This window comes from Struthio camelus, chromosome 3 (assembly GCF_040807025.1).
Source record: "Struthio camelus isolate bStrCam1 chromosome 3, bStrCam1.hap1, whole genome shotgun sequence".
In the NCBI taxonomy this organism is placed as follows: Eukaryota; Metazoa; Chordata; class Aves; order Struthioniformes; family Struthionidae; genus Struthio; species Struthio camelus.
The window spans coordinates 76501347-76518073 of record NC_090944.1 but is presented as its reverse complement, the minus strand read 5'-3'; the positions used below and the strand labels follow the sequence as shown (position 1 = coordinate 76518073).

At 36.7% G+C, this 16727-nt stretch overlaps 1 protein-coding gene across 1 annotated transcript in view; it reads right to left on the bottom strand.

Annotated features, from left to right (window-relative positions):
- The window catches only part of ADGRG6 (adhesion G protein-coupled receptor G6), a 118586-nt gene that overhangs the window by 12546 nt on the left and 89313 nt on the right, over positions 1-16727 (bottom strand). The window contains 8 exon segments of the mRNA XM_068938519.1: positions 2470-2524; positions 2526-2754; positions 3844-3958; positions 5600-5868; positions 7220-7347; positions 10548-10654; positions 12438-12483; positions 13558-13674. Coding sequence (XP_068794620.1) covers positions 2470-2524; positions 2526-2754; positions 3844-3958; positions 5600-5868; positions 7220-7347; positions 10548-10654; positions 12438-12483; positions 13558-13674 — 1066 coding nt within the window.

Sequence of the window (16727 nt, the reverse complement as noted above, 5' to 3'; positions counted from 1 at the left end):
ACAGAGTAATTCCAATGTAATTCACTAGCAGCTCTTATATGCTTAAAGTTACACAGCTGTTTGTGCTCCACAATATCTCTTAGCATTTTTGCACTGCTACAAACTTACTAAATTGATGTTTAATTAAATTGTGGTAAAAGTCTGGAACATTCTGAACTGTAAAAAAAGAAAATGTGCATGTCTATAGTAATACAAAAAGAAATCTAGTGCATTAAATACTTTGCCCTGTCTGGGCTTGGTCTCTGAATGTTTTTTATATGTGTTTCATTATTCGTTAAGTTTACAATGTGCTTTAGTAATACAGCTTTGGTTTTGTTTCCCAGGGCCAATTCAGACCCTAGGCTTGGCTCTAGCTTGGCTCTGACTTAAAAGTATCTGGCTTGCCCAGGCATATATATAAAACGAGCAGCCAAAAAAAGAGATGTTCCCAGATTTTTTACTCTTGAGTGTCAAAGAGAGAAAAATCATTTCCTATGTAGATGAAGAAGCAAAGTGCAGCAACACCAGTAGTTACTGCAACCTACTTTTTCACTGCTGCATGCCAATGCATAGAAAACTAGGTTGATGGAGGCTGCTGGGATAGCTTAAAACATTAGTGCAGCATTCAAGAATCGAGAGGTGGAATAGCCATATTTATGGAGATCTGATCCAAAGCTCACAGAAAGTGCCAGATGTCCCTTATTATATATGCCTCTCAAAGCACGAAGCACCTTTTCAGGGAATTCTGAAGTTTTGTCTTTTCTAGTTTTAACAGTTCCACTAATAAAGCTCATCCTAATTCCCATGAAAGACTTGCCACACCAAACTACTTTCTATGACTAGGGAACGCCTCTGCATACGCACCTTAAATTTTTCTTTGCCCCACTGAATCGCCTTGCTGCTAGGTGTATGTGCACTGCACCAGTTATATGCCATTTTAAACATACTCTTCCCTGATTTTCTTTAGCTTTTCCCAGCTCTTTCTGACACAGCGGTACGCATTATCAGATAAAGGGTTGTTGTCTTCCTGTGCTTTCAGGTTTCATTTTCTAACCTAGCTGTTTTCCAAATATTCATTTTCATTAAATAACACTATTACCCCATAGAGACTTAAGCACTGGTGCTCTACCTTGTGTGCACTCTGCACGTACAAGCTTAATTCATTGCACTGGAAATTTTAGTTAAAGAGCACTTGTTGAAATTGACCCCCGGCACACTTTTCAGAGTTTTAATCTCTTTTCATGTTCTTCCCATACTTCTAATCTCTCTAGGCCCTTCTGAATATCTAACACCGACACATCACAGCAAATACTTCATTATGCTCCTAGGGGAGTATCCGAATCTGTCCTTTGGAAAAAGAGTCTTTAGTAAGAACGCCACATCCAAACATTTTTTTGCCATTTTGCCTAGCGTTCTATATTGAACCTGAACCAAACCAAAACCACAACATTATTCTCTTTCCAGGAAAGCTCAATAAATCTTTTAGAGCAGCAAACACATCTCAACTGTAACAGATAGAAATCCACACAGTGTAACAGTAAGTACTTTTTCCATTAAGGAAAGACATTTTGCTGACCCTAGGCAGATCATTTTTTTAATCTCAATATTTGTGTGGCATAACACATGCTCCTCCAATGACATTCTTGGGTTTTGCTTTTTATAATTTTCTTCCAGGAAAATTTATTTTTTATCTCAATATGTGTGTGTGTCATAACACACACCCCTCCCATGATGTTCTTGAGTTTTGCTTTTTGTTATGTTTTTAGTTGTTTTTTCTGGTGAATAGGGCAAGGGGAGGTGGAGATTCTTATGTCATTTGGTACATACGCAAATCAGCTCTGAGCTGAAATTCTGTTAAATGTCAGCTGTATAATTTTGTAATTTATAACCGTTTGATCATAATTTACAGCATTTTTCACAACTAAAGGATGAACTATTTTGGAAAATTAAAATATCCAAAACTTCAGTAAAGGAAACAAAAACAGGCAGACTGCAACAGTCGCTGGATTGTTCTTAAAGAACCAAAACATATCACATCTGCTTGTGCTATCTCTCCCCAGGACTGAAATTTATTTTATGAGCTCTTTTTGCCTTAAGAAAATAGTTATGAGTTTTACAGATTCGCTTCAGGAATAAATTAAGGAAAGAGGCTTCCTATATTTGTTATAATCAGTGAAAGGAAATGTTGAAGGTCATACAGCATCTATGTCAACAGAGATCACTGCAGACTGTTACATTTCAATAGCACTATTTATAATACAGGGCAATTTATTGGGAAGACCTTGAAACACTCATTAATTTAACCAAGACATTCAAAACATGTGAGGTAGGTACCATTATTCCACATACGGGGAAACTTTAGATGTCCTAGTATCAAGGGAAGATCCAGAGAACTTGGATTTGAGCTCCTAGTCAAATCAGAGGACATAATTTCTTGCAAACATCAACAGCACAAATACTGTTTGTTCACACAACAGAAATTCAGCTTACCTTGCAATGAATTGAAAATTGAGAAGAGGTACAAGAAGGCGAGAGTTAAGGGACCCCCAGGCAAAAAAGGCAAAGCCCCACGTCATGGCCAAGAGGAAGGTCAGGCTGACAACACTACGGAGATTCCTCAGGATCTCTTCCTTCAGGGTCCGATTAGTTCTTTTCCCATTCCTCCCACAGATTTGCACCATCACCACAACAAACATGGCAATGTTCATCAGAAACATGATGCCAAAGTAACCAGCGCAAGTCACATAAAAGACAACTTTATTCTTGATCCAGCAGCTGTAAAAAATACCAAAATACGATCATTTGTAGATAACACGAACAATCCTCTGCTTCAGTTATTTATATGACTACAAGGAAAATAAGCCTATGTCTGATTCCACTGCAGCAGAGCAGCATTTCAACAAAACCTCTAACCATTTTATATCTGTAAATAGGATGAAGCCCAGAGCATGTTTAAGACACTATGGGCCATATTAGTATCTTAGTATCTTGTACCTCATTTTACTTTAAAACTAATTAGATAGAAAAGTTGACTTCAGATACAGGCTGTGGGAATGGCAAAGCCATCATGAAATGTTTAGACTCAATATGAGCAGCTTCACCACTTGCATCAGCGTGAGCCACAGGCTGCTGTACTAACAGAATGGGCTACACTACACACATCAGAGGCAAACTTGGAGCTTCAGTGCCAAGGTCTCAAGTTTCTGCCACTTGAGCAGTTTGAGGAGAACTCAAACAGGTCTAAGAAAGAAACTACATGGGTAGTCCTTTCAGTCATACGACAGCCAGCCATTTGAGAAGATCCAGCTTAGTCTCCAGCAGCAAATGGCTTGAATGCTTTCCATGATGCTTTAATAAAAATACACAACGACCTATTTATCATCATGAAGCTTTGCCTGGCAAGGCACAGAAAATGAGATAACAAACAGTCAAATAAGAATTTGGAGTTTGGAAGATTATTATCGGACATCTAGATGAGGACATAGAAAGCGAATGACCTACATTGACAAAAGGCTTTTTTATCTACAAAGGCAACTATTTTATACTACGTTTTTCTTGTTGTCACCTAGATTACATAGCTTTCATTTAAGATAAATCAAAACTGATATTTTTATTTTTGTGGAACAAAACTTATGGGTCATTCTTTTGTCAGATGGGTGTTTTCCCATGGCACTGGGTAATGCAGACTTGCCTCCAATTTTTCTCATAGCCTTCTTTGCTTTTCAGATACAAATAATTTAGAAGACAGCCACATCCGCTTTGCTTGTTTTATACACCCATGCCTTTTTCAAAGCAATCTGACAAATGCTAAATTTCTTGCAGTCTGTAAATGCTAAATTATAAGAGATTAAAAGAAATACTCACAAATCGTCTCCTCCTTGCCCGTTAGCATCTCTGCCGTATAATTCTTTGCCATAAACGTGACTTGCGTTTGTATTTGCACTTGCTAAAACAATTGCTATCACTAGAGCAGGCAATCCTGTAACACAAGAAAAAATGTAGTTTGCTTTTAAAACTCCCAGATCTTCAAAATCACCATGTAAAGCTAAATTATTGATGTTTCCATCAGTATCGCTTTAGTACAGAGTATCCTGAGGTAGCTCTATTTCAGAAAACCGCATAGAGAAGTAGAATAAAATAAATGTTTTTTCAAAAAGTACATCCGTATAAAGCTTTCAAAGTACTTTATAAGCATTAGTGAATAAGTTTCATGATATTCTTTAGCATAGAAAATGTTACTATCCTATTTTAGTATGTGATACTAAAGTGTCATACTAAATAAAATAAGTAAAATATACTATAGTATTAGACAAAATATACCAAAGTATATTTTACTGAGGTAAAATATTCTCCCTTAATTACCCAAAGTTAAATTTGCATTTGCACACAGGCATGCATAAGAAAGTGAGGAAAAGACTAACAAACTGCTAAAAAGATGAGATTTAATTTTAAGTTTGAGTGATTTTTTTCAGAGATTCTGATGTCTCTTAATTAGGCACCAGAACAGGTACCTGAACCTGTAATTTCTACTTTATTTTTTTCAAATGTAAATGTCTTCTTTTCTTCTACAGCACTATACATCCTTCACCTAAATGTGTACAAAAATGAAGTAAATTATATACATTTTTAATAATTAAGTGAAGGGAACATTTGGGGAAAATAACAAACAACTACAGAACCATGTACACAGAGACACAGCTCACACAGAATAAACGTACGTTTCCTGGCATGCCCTATTTACGTGTCTTATCCTTGCTATGACAAGAAATTCAAAGGGGAAGAGGTTAATTTGCTTTTCCTACCACTCAGTCCTTGTCCTCTGCTGAGGTTGCCAGAGAGGATGCTAGTTGCCAATGGAAAGACATCAATTATCCGTTGGACTGAGGTCACTGCTCTAGTCATGAGGTTAATGGTTTTGTATTGTGCTGAATTATTTCAAACACAATATGCATTCAGGCAGAGACACGATATGTGCATTCAGGCAGAAGGCAGAGACTCCTGATATAGAAAAAAATGAAGAATAAAAGCCTTACTGCCTGAGCCTCACAGTTATTTTTCAGTACTACATTTTCCATTTCAACACTAGAACGTACACTGACTAAGGCAGCAGGACATCTCTGTGCTTTAAACACTGTGCTGAAGCTCAGGACATTTTGGTTGTTTCTGATCCTGTCACAGGTTATGTGCCTTTTGGCAAGAAACTTCAGGCTTGATCCAAAGCTTTCTGAAAGTCACTGCACAGGTCCCTATAGGCTTTGTAGTAACTGCAGGAGCTACTACTACTGTTATAAGAGAACTGCTGCAGTTCTCCGTCTTTGATTTGGCAATAATGCTTCCTCTCTCCCCTCCTGGCCTATCTGGAACGTGAGACCAGTTTATCTGGTCCTCCTCAGACTGCAAGCTCCTGTGGGCAGCGAATGGTAGCTACAGGACACTTGCACAGAAGTAGACAATGGAGCTACAGTCTCAGCTATATACAGTACTGATGGTGCTCCTTCACCAAGGTGGGGAAGGAAACTTTACTTTGGCTTTGATTCTTCTCTGCATCTGTGATAGAAATCTTCTACACAGCATAATTTCAAAATATATGCTATGCAAATATTGCGCCTGCTGAACTCACCCCAGCCAATGATGCAAAACTTCAGTATATATCGTCGTATATAGGTGTTGAATACTTTTACTAGAGCAATGTACATGTGAACGGCTTCTAGTCCCATCCATGTAAAGGTGGCCAGAAGAAAAAAGTGCAAAAGGGAGGCAACAGCTATGCAGAGGCCATCTATGTCAAATGACGCAATCCAACCATCAAGTAAGAAGATCAGGTTAAGAAAGAGCAGGGCTGTGCTCAAATTCATCAGGATTTTTGATGGATAATCTCTTCGCAGCTTCCTAGAAAGAGAAATACAGGTTCATACAATTAATCTGCTTCAATCGCCTGAACTGCTTACATAAGCCAGGTCTACCAGTTTACAAAGTAAATAAAACACAGCGGCCTCCTCGTGCCAATACGCTATTGTGGCAATAAGGCATAGCGAGGTATACCTCTACGCGATATTGTTAAAAGCTTCTGCTGTATGTGCTGCGGAAGACCCAGCACTTCTCTGAGCCCTTAATGAGCTACCTAATGGCTGCAATATTTTAGCTACTGATTTGTTATTAAGAACCTTTCAAATTAAAAATAAGACAATGTGATTCTTATTTTAAATGAAAACTGAAGAAAACTAAAAGAAAATACTTTAAAACCATACTGCTGGCCAGAAGCTCGTCTCTGATTACTTCATCTATCAATCTTTGCTTGTTTTTCAGAAGATACTGTCCAGTGCATGTTGTTATTTTCTGATTTGCTTTTCTTTTATGGGATCTTAAGAAGACCGAAATCAAGTTTTTCTTCTTTTAACTGAGAGACATTGAAACGACGGGCAAACCAGCAACTTCTGCCAACTTTGGACCACAGCATTAGGCCATAGGTAATGCAATAGGAATGCAATAATTAGAAATATTCAGAACTATTTTTGAACATTTCAGAGAAAATCCCTTTTTTCCCCCAGCAAAATCTCCTTCTTTAGCAGCTACTCTGTCCTGTCCTGACCTGTCCTGTCCTGTTATAGGCAGAATGGTTCCTTTGTGGCCAGCTGCGACTTCATTTTCTCTTTTCACTGTTCACAGAATTGTATCACTTCATAACTTTTGCATTCCCTTAAGTTACCCTGACATTTCAGTAGAATTGGTTTTTAAAACTGTTGTAACACTTCACAGTTTAGCTTCATTTTATTTCTCTTCCCCACTTCCTTCTAAAAGATTCTAGCATGTAATTTTTCTAGTCGGATTTTTTCTTTTATATTCAGGACTGATTATGCTTCAACAGACAGGTCTCTCTCTCTCTCTCTCTCTCTCTTTTTTTTTTTCACAAAAAGTCTGAAAAGCCTGGTTATGGGTTTAAAAATACATACCTGTTTAGAATCTAGAGGATATAGTACTCCCAGAGGAGAAAATTTTGGGACGCATTAGCCCCGTTGCTCGGTCTGAGCAGCACAATGCAGCAAAAACATGAGGGAATCTGAACTTGCATCTCCTTGAAAAAATTTCTACCTACAGCATTGGGCCCAAGATTCTTTAGTCACTTTTTGTTTAAATACAGATTTGCCTTCCTAGACAAATAAAACACACCAACCATATGGCTAACTTATTTCATGCCTTGTATAAAGGTATTTCTTTTGTGATGCTTTGAAGTAATACTTACTCGAATGCAATGTATGTCAGAAGAGTTGCAGCTGAAAATATGGCAGATATCCCACAGCCTATGTAAGTGATAAAGGTGAGGACCTTGGTATTCTGTGAGTCTATTTGCGCAACTGTTCCCTGAAGATCCTAAGTGAGAGAGGAGGAAGAGGTATAAGTTATCGTAAACACACTTTAATGAGCACAACACAGTTTCTTGGTAATTAGTCAAGTAAAACTCAAAAACACTTTTGCAATAACCCTGATGTTAAGGTTCATGTTTACTGGGTATATTTAATTTATAGTTGTTACACCTCTCACTTCCTTCCCATAGCTCTTGAAAACATTGTGCTGTAAGTATTATAACTGCTGGGATCAGCAGAAAGACAGAGTCTGACTCTGACCATGATAATTCATTATGAGGAATTCAAATGGCCTTTTATGGAAAAATCTTCACTTTTCAGATTTTTAGTTCAGTTGCTTATAGAACCCTTCTTTAAGAATAACTTATTCGTATGAACAATATAATATAAAATGCATTCATATTGAAGTGTAGACCATTCTGGTGAGTTTCTGACATCAGTTCTTGCTATTAGAAGTTCATAAGAATTGATGTAGCTAATCATCTGTGGGTGAAACCAAGGGTACTATATTGCTCTTGTGCTTTATGACCTGTTTTGATATGCAAACTACAGTTATAAATAGAACTGGTCAGAAAAATAGTGACCAAGACATTTCAAAAAAACTGGTGATGAAGTAGGAACATTCTGAAGACTTTTTTTCCAGTTTTCTGTCCAACTGTAATTGCCACACAGTACTGTCTGAGAATAAATGCCAGTGTTATTTCCTTCTTTTAAGGATAAAACAAAGGAGAATGTTTGGATCTATTTCACTTTGGAGTAAATGTGAGCAAATACCAATATTTAATAGTGTCTATTCTGTGGTCACTGTTACTGTTGCCCTTAGCAAAACTATACAGCAAAAAGATACCTATAAAAGGTTACAAAATATGACATTCTTTGCAGGAAAACTAAAGAGCTGTATGTAGCTTTTACACCCTGTGCATCTACCAGGCTCATAAGAAATTTTATATACATCAAGAGAATGTTTTTTGAAAGTCATTTAATATCTAAATTAATGTCAGAAAAGCTTCTTAAAATGGAAATGCAATTAGAAGGTCAAAACTATGTAAAAATCTATTGGAACATAGCCCAAACTCAGAAAACTTCTGCCTTATTTCCTAATGCCACAAAAGCATTCGGGGAACAGAAAGGACTCATTGAATATACCCCCCAAAAGCCCTTTTTTTCCTTGTTGGAGGATGAAAAGTGAAAGAAGAACACCATTTAGGCTGCAGAAAGACAAAAAACTTAGCATGTTTTCATATTTACATCTGAGCATGATGAGAAGGGAGCAGCTTTATTAACAAGGCTTTGGAGGACCAAAGCTGAAAAAGTCTTGAGCACGTGGCTCCCTTGTGCAGTGAGTCCTATGCTAGGAACAGATTTTCTTGTGTCCCTCATTTTATCTTTAGGTATTTAAAATACTAGTAGGTATTTTTCTTTATTATTAAAAGTTAGATCAAACAAGTTAAATCAAAAACATATACCTTCATTAGAAGTAAACATTTTTTCTACAGGTTTGTTTTGGAGGCCAAAGAATGTTCAAGTCAGACTGAAAGCCACAGTTCAGCCTATTACTGAGCATGACTGTTGCCTTTGGGAAACTAAAGAAGGTTTTGAAAAGTTACCAGATTGCAATATGGTTATGAAATTGTAATGTTCCATCTCTTTCCTGTTGGGATTTTTCTTTCAAAAATATTTCAGAGATGTAAATTTCTGTAGACATCTCACTGCTTGGAGGAATTACACTACTGAGGTTGAAGCGCTCTGTATAGTTATAGTACCTTTTCCTATCTCCCTCATATGCTAAGCCTTACCCATCTCAGCCATCCAGTTTGGAGACTTTGCTTAAGGCTCTGATAGCCTTAAGCTATCATAAATATCATAGAAGTTTCGCAGCAGCCCTCAGTAGGCAGATTTTTTCCAAGAGAAGCCCTGTACTACAAGACAACCCTGATTAATGCCATTTAAAAGAAAGTGGCAAATAAGGTTTTACAAATTTTGCAAAAGAATGTACTTCTTTATACTTTTTGACATCAGATAAATATAAATCTTGTCGGATTTGCAACCTAAATTTGCAAGGGGTGATTTATCCCCTTGAATCTCCGGATAAAACGGAATTACTGTGCTCCCTTGTCTTAGTTTTTCATCCTCATTAGCAGGTTTGCTGGACAGTAGGACATATTTTTCTTTACCGTTCTTTTTCCCTGACAGTATGAAGCTTTATATTTTTGTTCTGCAACAGTCACACCCTTTTCTCTAAAAAAATACTTTCTTCTACTTTTTTTCTGCTAATACCTTCACACTTTCCTGACCTTGCAATTTCAACTCTACCTAGCCCTGCTCCTCTTTCACCACAAATCTTTCAGTTTCTTCGTTGCACTAATTGCCTTTATAAATTGAACACTCCCTCTCTTCTGCAAACTCTTCTAATCTCTCTTCACACCCTCACATTAATTTTAAGGTCAGCTTCTTTTTTTATTGATCAGCTCTGAGATCCCTTACAAAAAGTTATGGGATGCTTTCCCTTTTCCTTCTGATTTTTCCTCCTTCTGCTACATTCTCTCTCCTTGCCTTGATCTGCAGCTTAATGCATGAAAATCTTGTCACGCTCTCTATCTAGTCTTGAGGGGTGAAAACTCTATGTCGTTTTGTTGAATGACATTGCTAAGGAAAGTGATCGAGACCCGCTCCACCTTAGGACTCATTAGGATCAATTTTTTTCTATTGTAGTAGTGGAAGAGTTGGTACTGGGCCTTGGTTTTACAGTCCCTGATTCTGATCTTCTTTTCGGCACAGATGTGTCCCAGCTTTGAAGTTGGGCAGGATAACACAATATTTGCATTGTGGCATCACTCAGATGTTCCAACCCAAGCTCTTTCATGATATAGTAACTTTGAAAAATTCAGAATACTCTTGTGGGCACATTTTAATTTTTATTTTGTAACACTTAGCCACCTGCAGAGGACATAATAATAATACACTTCCCTTTCACTACTCATTGTCTGCATCATCTCATTCTTGAATCCTTATCATTAGATATTTTGTTATGAAAAGATATCTTTACGAAAATAATGGGTAAAATGATGTATTACTGTGATAAAACAAGTGCAAAACAAATACCTCAAGTAACAAAAATGCATGAAGATAGTAGTTGTGATCCGAGACAAAAACTACATTGTGGTTCTCAGAAAAGACAAACTTACTGAAAAGTGAGAGCTTGCTTACCATTAGGACCCCAAAGTGTGTGAGGTGGTTGCATAAGCAAATCGTCTCATTCTCATTGGATTCTGCTTGCACCTTGCAGCCCGTAGGGTTCCAACCACCATTGCCACCTATGGAAATGAAACCGGAGAAACCACACTTTCCAACAAACTCATAGCACCAGCTCTTTAACAGATTTCTATATTCATTTTGTGCAAATGGAGAAATGCTTTCTCAAATTGAATCAGTGAATATTAAAAATAATTAGCAAAGTAGCAGGTATCAGATTTCTTAGTTTTTGCAGAGAATTCCACCAGGCAAGTGTTCCAAATTATGGCCTGTTAAGTAGAATCAATAAATCTATAATAAAGGTAGGAATTTTTTTTTTGATTAATGAGGGATGAATAAGACTTAATATGCAGATTGCACATTAGGACACACCTTAGATTTACCCAACAATAACATGGTTTTAGAACTTGCCTTTACCACATTGACGGGTTGTCTGCACCTGCCTCCCTCCTACTCATATATCCTCAGGCCATATATGAAAGCATTTATGGCTCATGAGTAGAGGGTCTCGCTCTTCTTCTCTGCACTGTGTAATGCAGAGGGCGAGAGTGGTTAATCCTTGGCTAATCTTGATAATCTTGATCTTAAAAAACTATGAAATAAATTATCCCTACCCAAAAAGGCCATTTTGAAATAAGAAGTGGAAAGATTGTATTTTTAAAAAGGAAATATTAAAAAGTAAATTTTTTATTTCCCATTAATTCTACTTTAATTTTTTCCTGCTAAAATCTAAACTGATTTTGTGAAATAGTTTATGCTCTCTGAATTCTTAAAAACATGTTTGCCAAGCTCCAGGCAAGATCCAGCACATTATCTGACTGACCCTCTAACTCTATCTCAAATTCAAGACAGACTCTCTCAAAAGAATGTGAAGACATTCCAAAACCACTTAAACTTTCCCCAACTCAAGCAGCCACTGAGAACAGACTTCTCCTTGTGTGTCTCTCCTTTGATGTTCTTCTTAAGTTTAGCTTCCTAACTAGGTTTTGCTCTGCTTGTATCCTTCTGCATTCTCCCCAGTTCCTCCCTCTGAATTTCCAGCCTTCAGCTACAACTTCGCATGGTAAATTTTATTTCTTGCAAGACTGTCTTTACTAATTTTCCCTCCACCTTAGATCATACTGCTAGACAGTTATGTTTTCACTTTCTTTTTCCTGGTAAGGAGAAGTAAGGTCTCTCTACTACTCAGTAGTGATCTACAAGAAAGAAGGCGGCACTGCAAAGCCATCCCAGGGAATGGTTTTACCTATGCAAACGATAAGTGCTACGTTACACACAGGTTAGGTAATATCAACTGACGATGGGGTAAAATGCTGCCATGCTAATGTGTATGTCCCTATATGACCTTATCAAGCAGACTGTGTCCATTTGCAAGATGGACGTTGAGTCTTTATCTACACAAAATTTATGTAACGTAGTTACTAATCTTTTACAGAAGTAAAACCAACTCAAGATTTGGAAGAGGCACAATCTCACAATTAAATAACCTCACATTTCTGAAACGGCCAGTTAAAAGGATGGTTGAAAACCAGTCGTGTTTCTCATTAGCATTACTATTTGACTTGCACATACAGAAAGATCAGTGAAAAACTGCTATCAGATACAGAAAATTTGAGGAACTTTATTTACAAATTCAAAATGTTATGAAAACTTGCATGCAAATTTTTTAGAAAGAATGTTTAACATCTGCTGTTACAAGAGACCTTACAATCCACAAGAAATGATACAGTCAAACTATTTCTGCAAGGACTGGAGAAGATGCAAGAAGGGCCAAGACTGTGACTGATTTTAAAACTAGATACCTTTACGCCTCCAGAAAAGAAATGACAGTATTTTTAAGCTTACCATTTTTGCTCATATCCCAGAAGACACAGGTAGGCTTAGGATCTTCCTAAGAACAAATGCAAAAGTAAACTTTTTATACCTTTTCAAAGATAAATCTTGTCGACATAAAACATTTACAGCAGATGCTTCACTATTTATTTTTTCACTTAATGAGCAGAAGTATAATTATTACTTGGATTGTTCAAATTTCTTCCAGTTTCAAACTAGATCTCTTCTAGAAGGGTAACTCTGCCCAGAAGATCATAAAACATATAGCACTGCTCCTCTGCACTGTTCCTTTTCCACATACTAAGACTGACGAATTAGTTTCATGGTCTCAATGAAGTTATTCTTGAGTATGATGTCTTCACTTGCCTTGAAACTGAGCAAAAGCATGCTGAACTGTTTTGCCTGACCTTGAAATAATCTTTATAATAAAAACTAAGGTAAAGTGAAACGTGAAAAATCTCCCATCTCAAGGTTAATGAAGCAGTTCCTTATTCCATTAACATTTTACTTAGATATCACATTTTAACATCTCATTTTATACATCTCTAATGTTATTGTTTCTTTTGGAGGAGCTACTGACCTGCACCAACATATCTGAGGCCAGAGTCAAGTTGACACTTGAATGATTGCTTCACTGAAACAGAATATGTTAAAAGGCTGCATTTAGGCTTCTATTTCCCTGAATTAATTCTGGTCACCTTTTAACAATGTGATTCTGTCCATTCCTCCTTTGCAGGAAACCACATGACAACAAAATACCTTGGGGAACATTACCAAAGCAATTCATGCATGATCAAAGAATTTTAAGTCATTCTGAAGTTCCAGTGTAATAAATACTGTCACTGGTCATGAACATTGATTTCACCTATGGTAACTGGCATAGAAATTACCTCAAAGTGGCAGAATTAATGGTCTTTCAGATAAACGTTAAATTCTTAAAGGAGTGAGAATGTGAGGATGGGAGAGGTTACTTATTTTTAGGTTTTAATTGCCTGCTTTTGTTTCAGAAATACTACTTCCATTTGTATTTGTATTCTTACTTAAAATCCATCCAGATAATGAGACTTTATGTTCAGCTTTTACAACATATAACCTGCATTTCTGTTTCTCTGAATAATCAGTCTCTTCTTACCTGAACTTTGGTATGTTTAATCGTAATCTTCACATAATCCTGAAGGTCCTGAATTGTTATGTTTCCAATACTGCATGCCACAACAAAACTGGTCAAGTTGGCAGGAGTTTCTGGATCCTTTGAAAGATTCAGAAAAATATAATAAATGCTGACGCAGCACGTGACACTAAAGCCAGAGCAAACAGTTTTATTTTTGCAGTGTGCCAGAATAAATAAGCTGTCAGCATTTTACACTTTTGATCACCCAATATAAGAACATGCTGTTTATACGATCATATTATAGGCTTGCCTTGTGGAACTTCCCCTATTTCCCTTATTGTCATAAACATATACAAGCACAATTATAGAGAGAGAGATTATAAGGCATAAATTTCCCTTTTAATCACTTTGTTTGCTTCCACCAGAATTATAACAATGAAGCAGATAACAAACCACGATCTAATTAGATCATTTCCCTAAACAAGAATGAACTAGCTTTCTTATTTTACTGTCAATGCTTCTCCTTTTCTGTAGAGGGGAAGTTTTTGGAGAATAACCTGTTTTCTTTGTATAGCTGCTAAATCATCTTCCACCTTACAATAAATGACCAAGAAGTAATACACAAATTCAAAGCAATGTTATATACTGTAGGAGATAATACCTTCTACAAGGTCTTAACTGGTGGAAATTTAAACAGAAGACTGATTTTGACACTGAGCGATGCAATTCCTAACCAGTGAAAAAGCATCAGGTCGAGAATTTTCCAAAGGAGCATTTTTTTCTTGGAAATTGTTTATCTATTAAAGTGGGAGTATTTTGCAAATACGACTCTCTTTTGATGAACTTCCACTGAAGCCTGCTTAATTATCTGTCTGGTTGGCCTTGTGGGAAGCTGGAAAGTTTGGACTTCCAGGACTCCGCCTGCCGCAGATCAGAGGTCAAAGTCTGTTGCCACACACTTCTCCTCAAGAAAATGGGCTCATGAACTCCTGAAATCCCCAACTCTTTCAGTCTCGGACTTTGGTGAGCCTGACAAAATATCAGATATCTGCCCAGTGGTGGGCTCATGAGATCCCATCACTCATGAGAAACATATTTTCAGTCCTCAAATTCTGGTTATACTGAAGAAGAATATTTCATTTCCTAAGGATCGTATCCAAGAGTTTTCAAACATACTGAGGTTTTTTGAAACAGTTTCCTAAAAACTTGAAAATTAACAAGGAAGAAAAATGCAGTTTCCTAGCCAGTTCTTGAGTATTCACAGCAAGAGAAAATGCCTTGGTTACCATTTAACTTTCAGTGTGCGACCCAAGGCCCATGAAAGCCTTTGGACAGATTTCTATAGGTTTCAGTGGGCCCTTTCTCCATCAAATAATAAACATTAGAAATAAATATCAGATGGTCTCTTTATGAAGGAAGTTCTTCTTCCTGCTTGTTCTTAGAAAGGAATCAAAATAATATGGGCATTAAAATTAAGTACAGATGACACTGCTTATTTAGCTATAAGGCTTCACTCAGCTACAGTTAGGAGGAAGCTTTTAGTCATTAAAATATGCAGATATATAAAATAAAAAGATGGTGAAGCTAGAGTTAATGACAGAAACCGTGACTAGTGTAGACAGTCATTACAATTCCCATCTATAATATTTACATGCTATTTTCATGAGCTCAAAACTGATAAGGGTGGTGCTCTTCTGACCTGCCTTTAGATATGCAAGAAGTAGTTGTCCACACCTGAAGCAGGGTTTCTTAATATAGTCAGTGAAAAGAAATATACACTTTTAGGGCATAATTCATCAGACTATTTAATATGTGTAGGTGGAATGTAGTTGCCAAAATATAAATGTCCATTTTAAAGGCTTTAGGGTATTCTGCCTCATCTCCAGTTGCTGCTCTAGAAGGTCACTGGTCTCTTATAGGCAGCCACTGCTCTAGTACCTTAGGGTGTCTCAAGCGTCACTATGCTCCTCTGCCTGGGGAACTGAATGCTACTCCTACACTAGAATGAGATGGATCATGCCTTAACAGTGTCCATTCCTCTCCATTAACTGGCTTTGAAGGTAGCTTACGGACAACAGTTCAGATGTTGGTATCTACAGTGAACACGCACACATCTGGCGAGATGAATCCCACCCTGAATAGCTTAAATCAATTTGTCTTCTAAGTAACGTCATCATCAGATTTTAATGATTGGCAGGACAAAACTCACAGGCATTCTCTCCGTTGCAATTAAAAAAAAGCCCAACGCTGTTAAGTACGATGTCTCCCTGTTGTAGAGAACACCTACATAAAATACAGCTAATGGCATTAGGGTTTTTTAAATTTCAGTTGGAATAAAGTATATTCATGAAATACTTTTACACTAATGGATAAAGTTATTGGGTTTGAAATGGCATGTGGACTACTTTATTTTATACTTCATTTTAATTTAATAGGAAAATACAATTCTTTGACATAAGCTACTGCTTTAGTTAGCAATCTGATCAGCCACCAACTTTTTTGTACATTACTTTCTCTTCTTGAACATTTCCAGTCTAGTATTCCTCATTAAAATATACACACTGTGAGATAATACACACTGTGATTACCTAAAAACAACTGATATGTTTAGTAAACCATGAATAATGTTTTTAGATGGACTGAAAAAATCACTGTTCACTATTTATACTGTCTTGGGCTGCACTTCTACTGAAGTCAATGTTATACGAGTAAAGGAGTCTTCTACATTTAGATTTGAGTGGACTGGTCACAAGTTTCTGTTTCTGTTTCATGGTCAGATGTATTTGTAAACAATCATTAGTAATGGAAAATGTGAGTTTTGCACATATTTAATTAATTTGGTTGAAAATGTCACCCATGAAAAATTTGAAAAATAAGAATAAAATGGTGAGAAATTTTAATTGCAGATTTTATTGCTTTACCTCTTGCTGACCTTATGAAGCATACTTAGAAACAGATTCTATTACCGTTAAAGGACACATGTGAGAAGCACATACAGATCAATTTTACAAGATCTGTTATGAACACAGTCATGTGCTCCTATTAGCTTATCATACTCACAATTTGAACTGTATACCAAAATCTAAAATATAAAAACAAAAGAAAAGAAAAATAAAGATACCTATATGGTTAGTGGCAAGACCTCCGGACAACAACTTTAATGTAATATAAATAAGATTGCATGTTTTGAC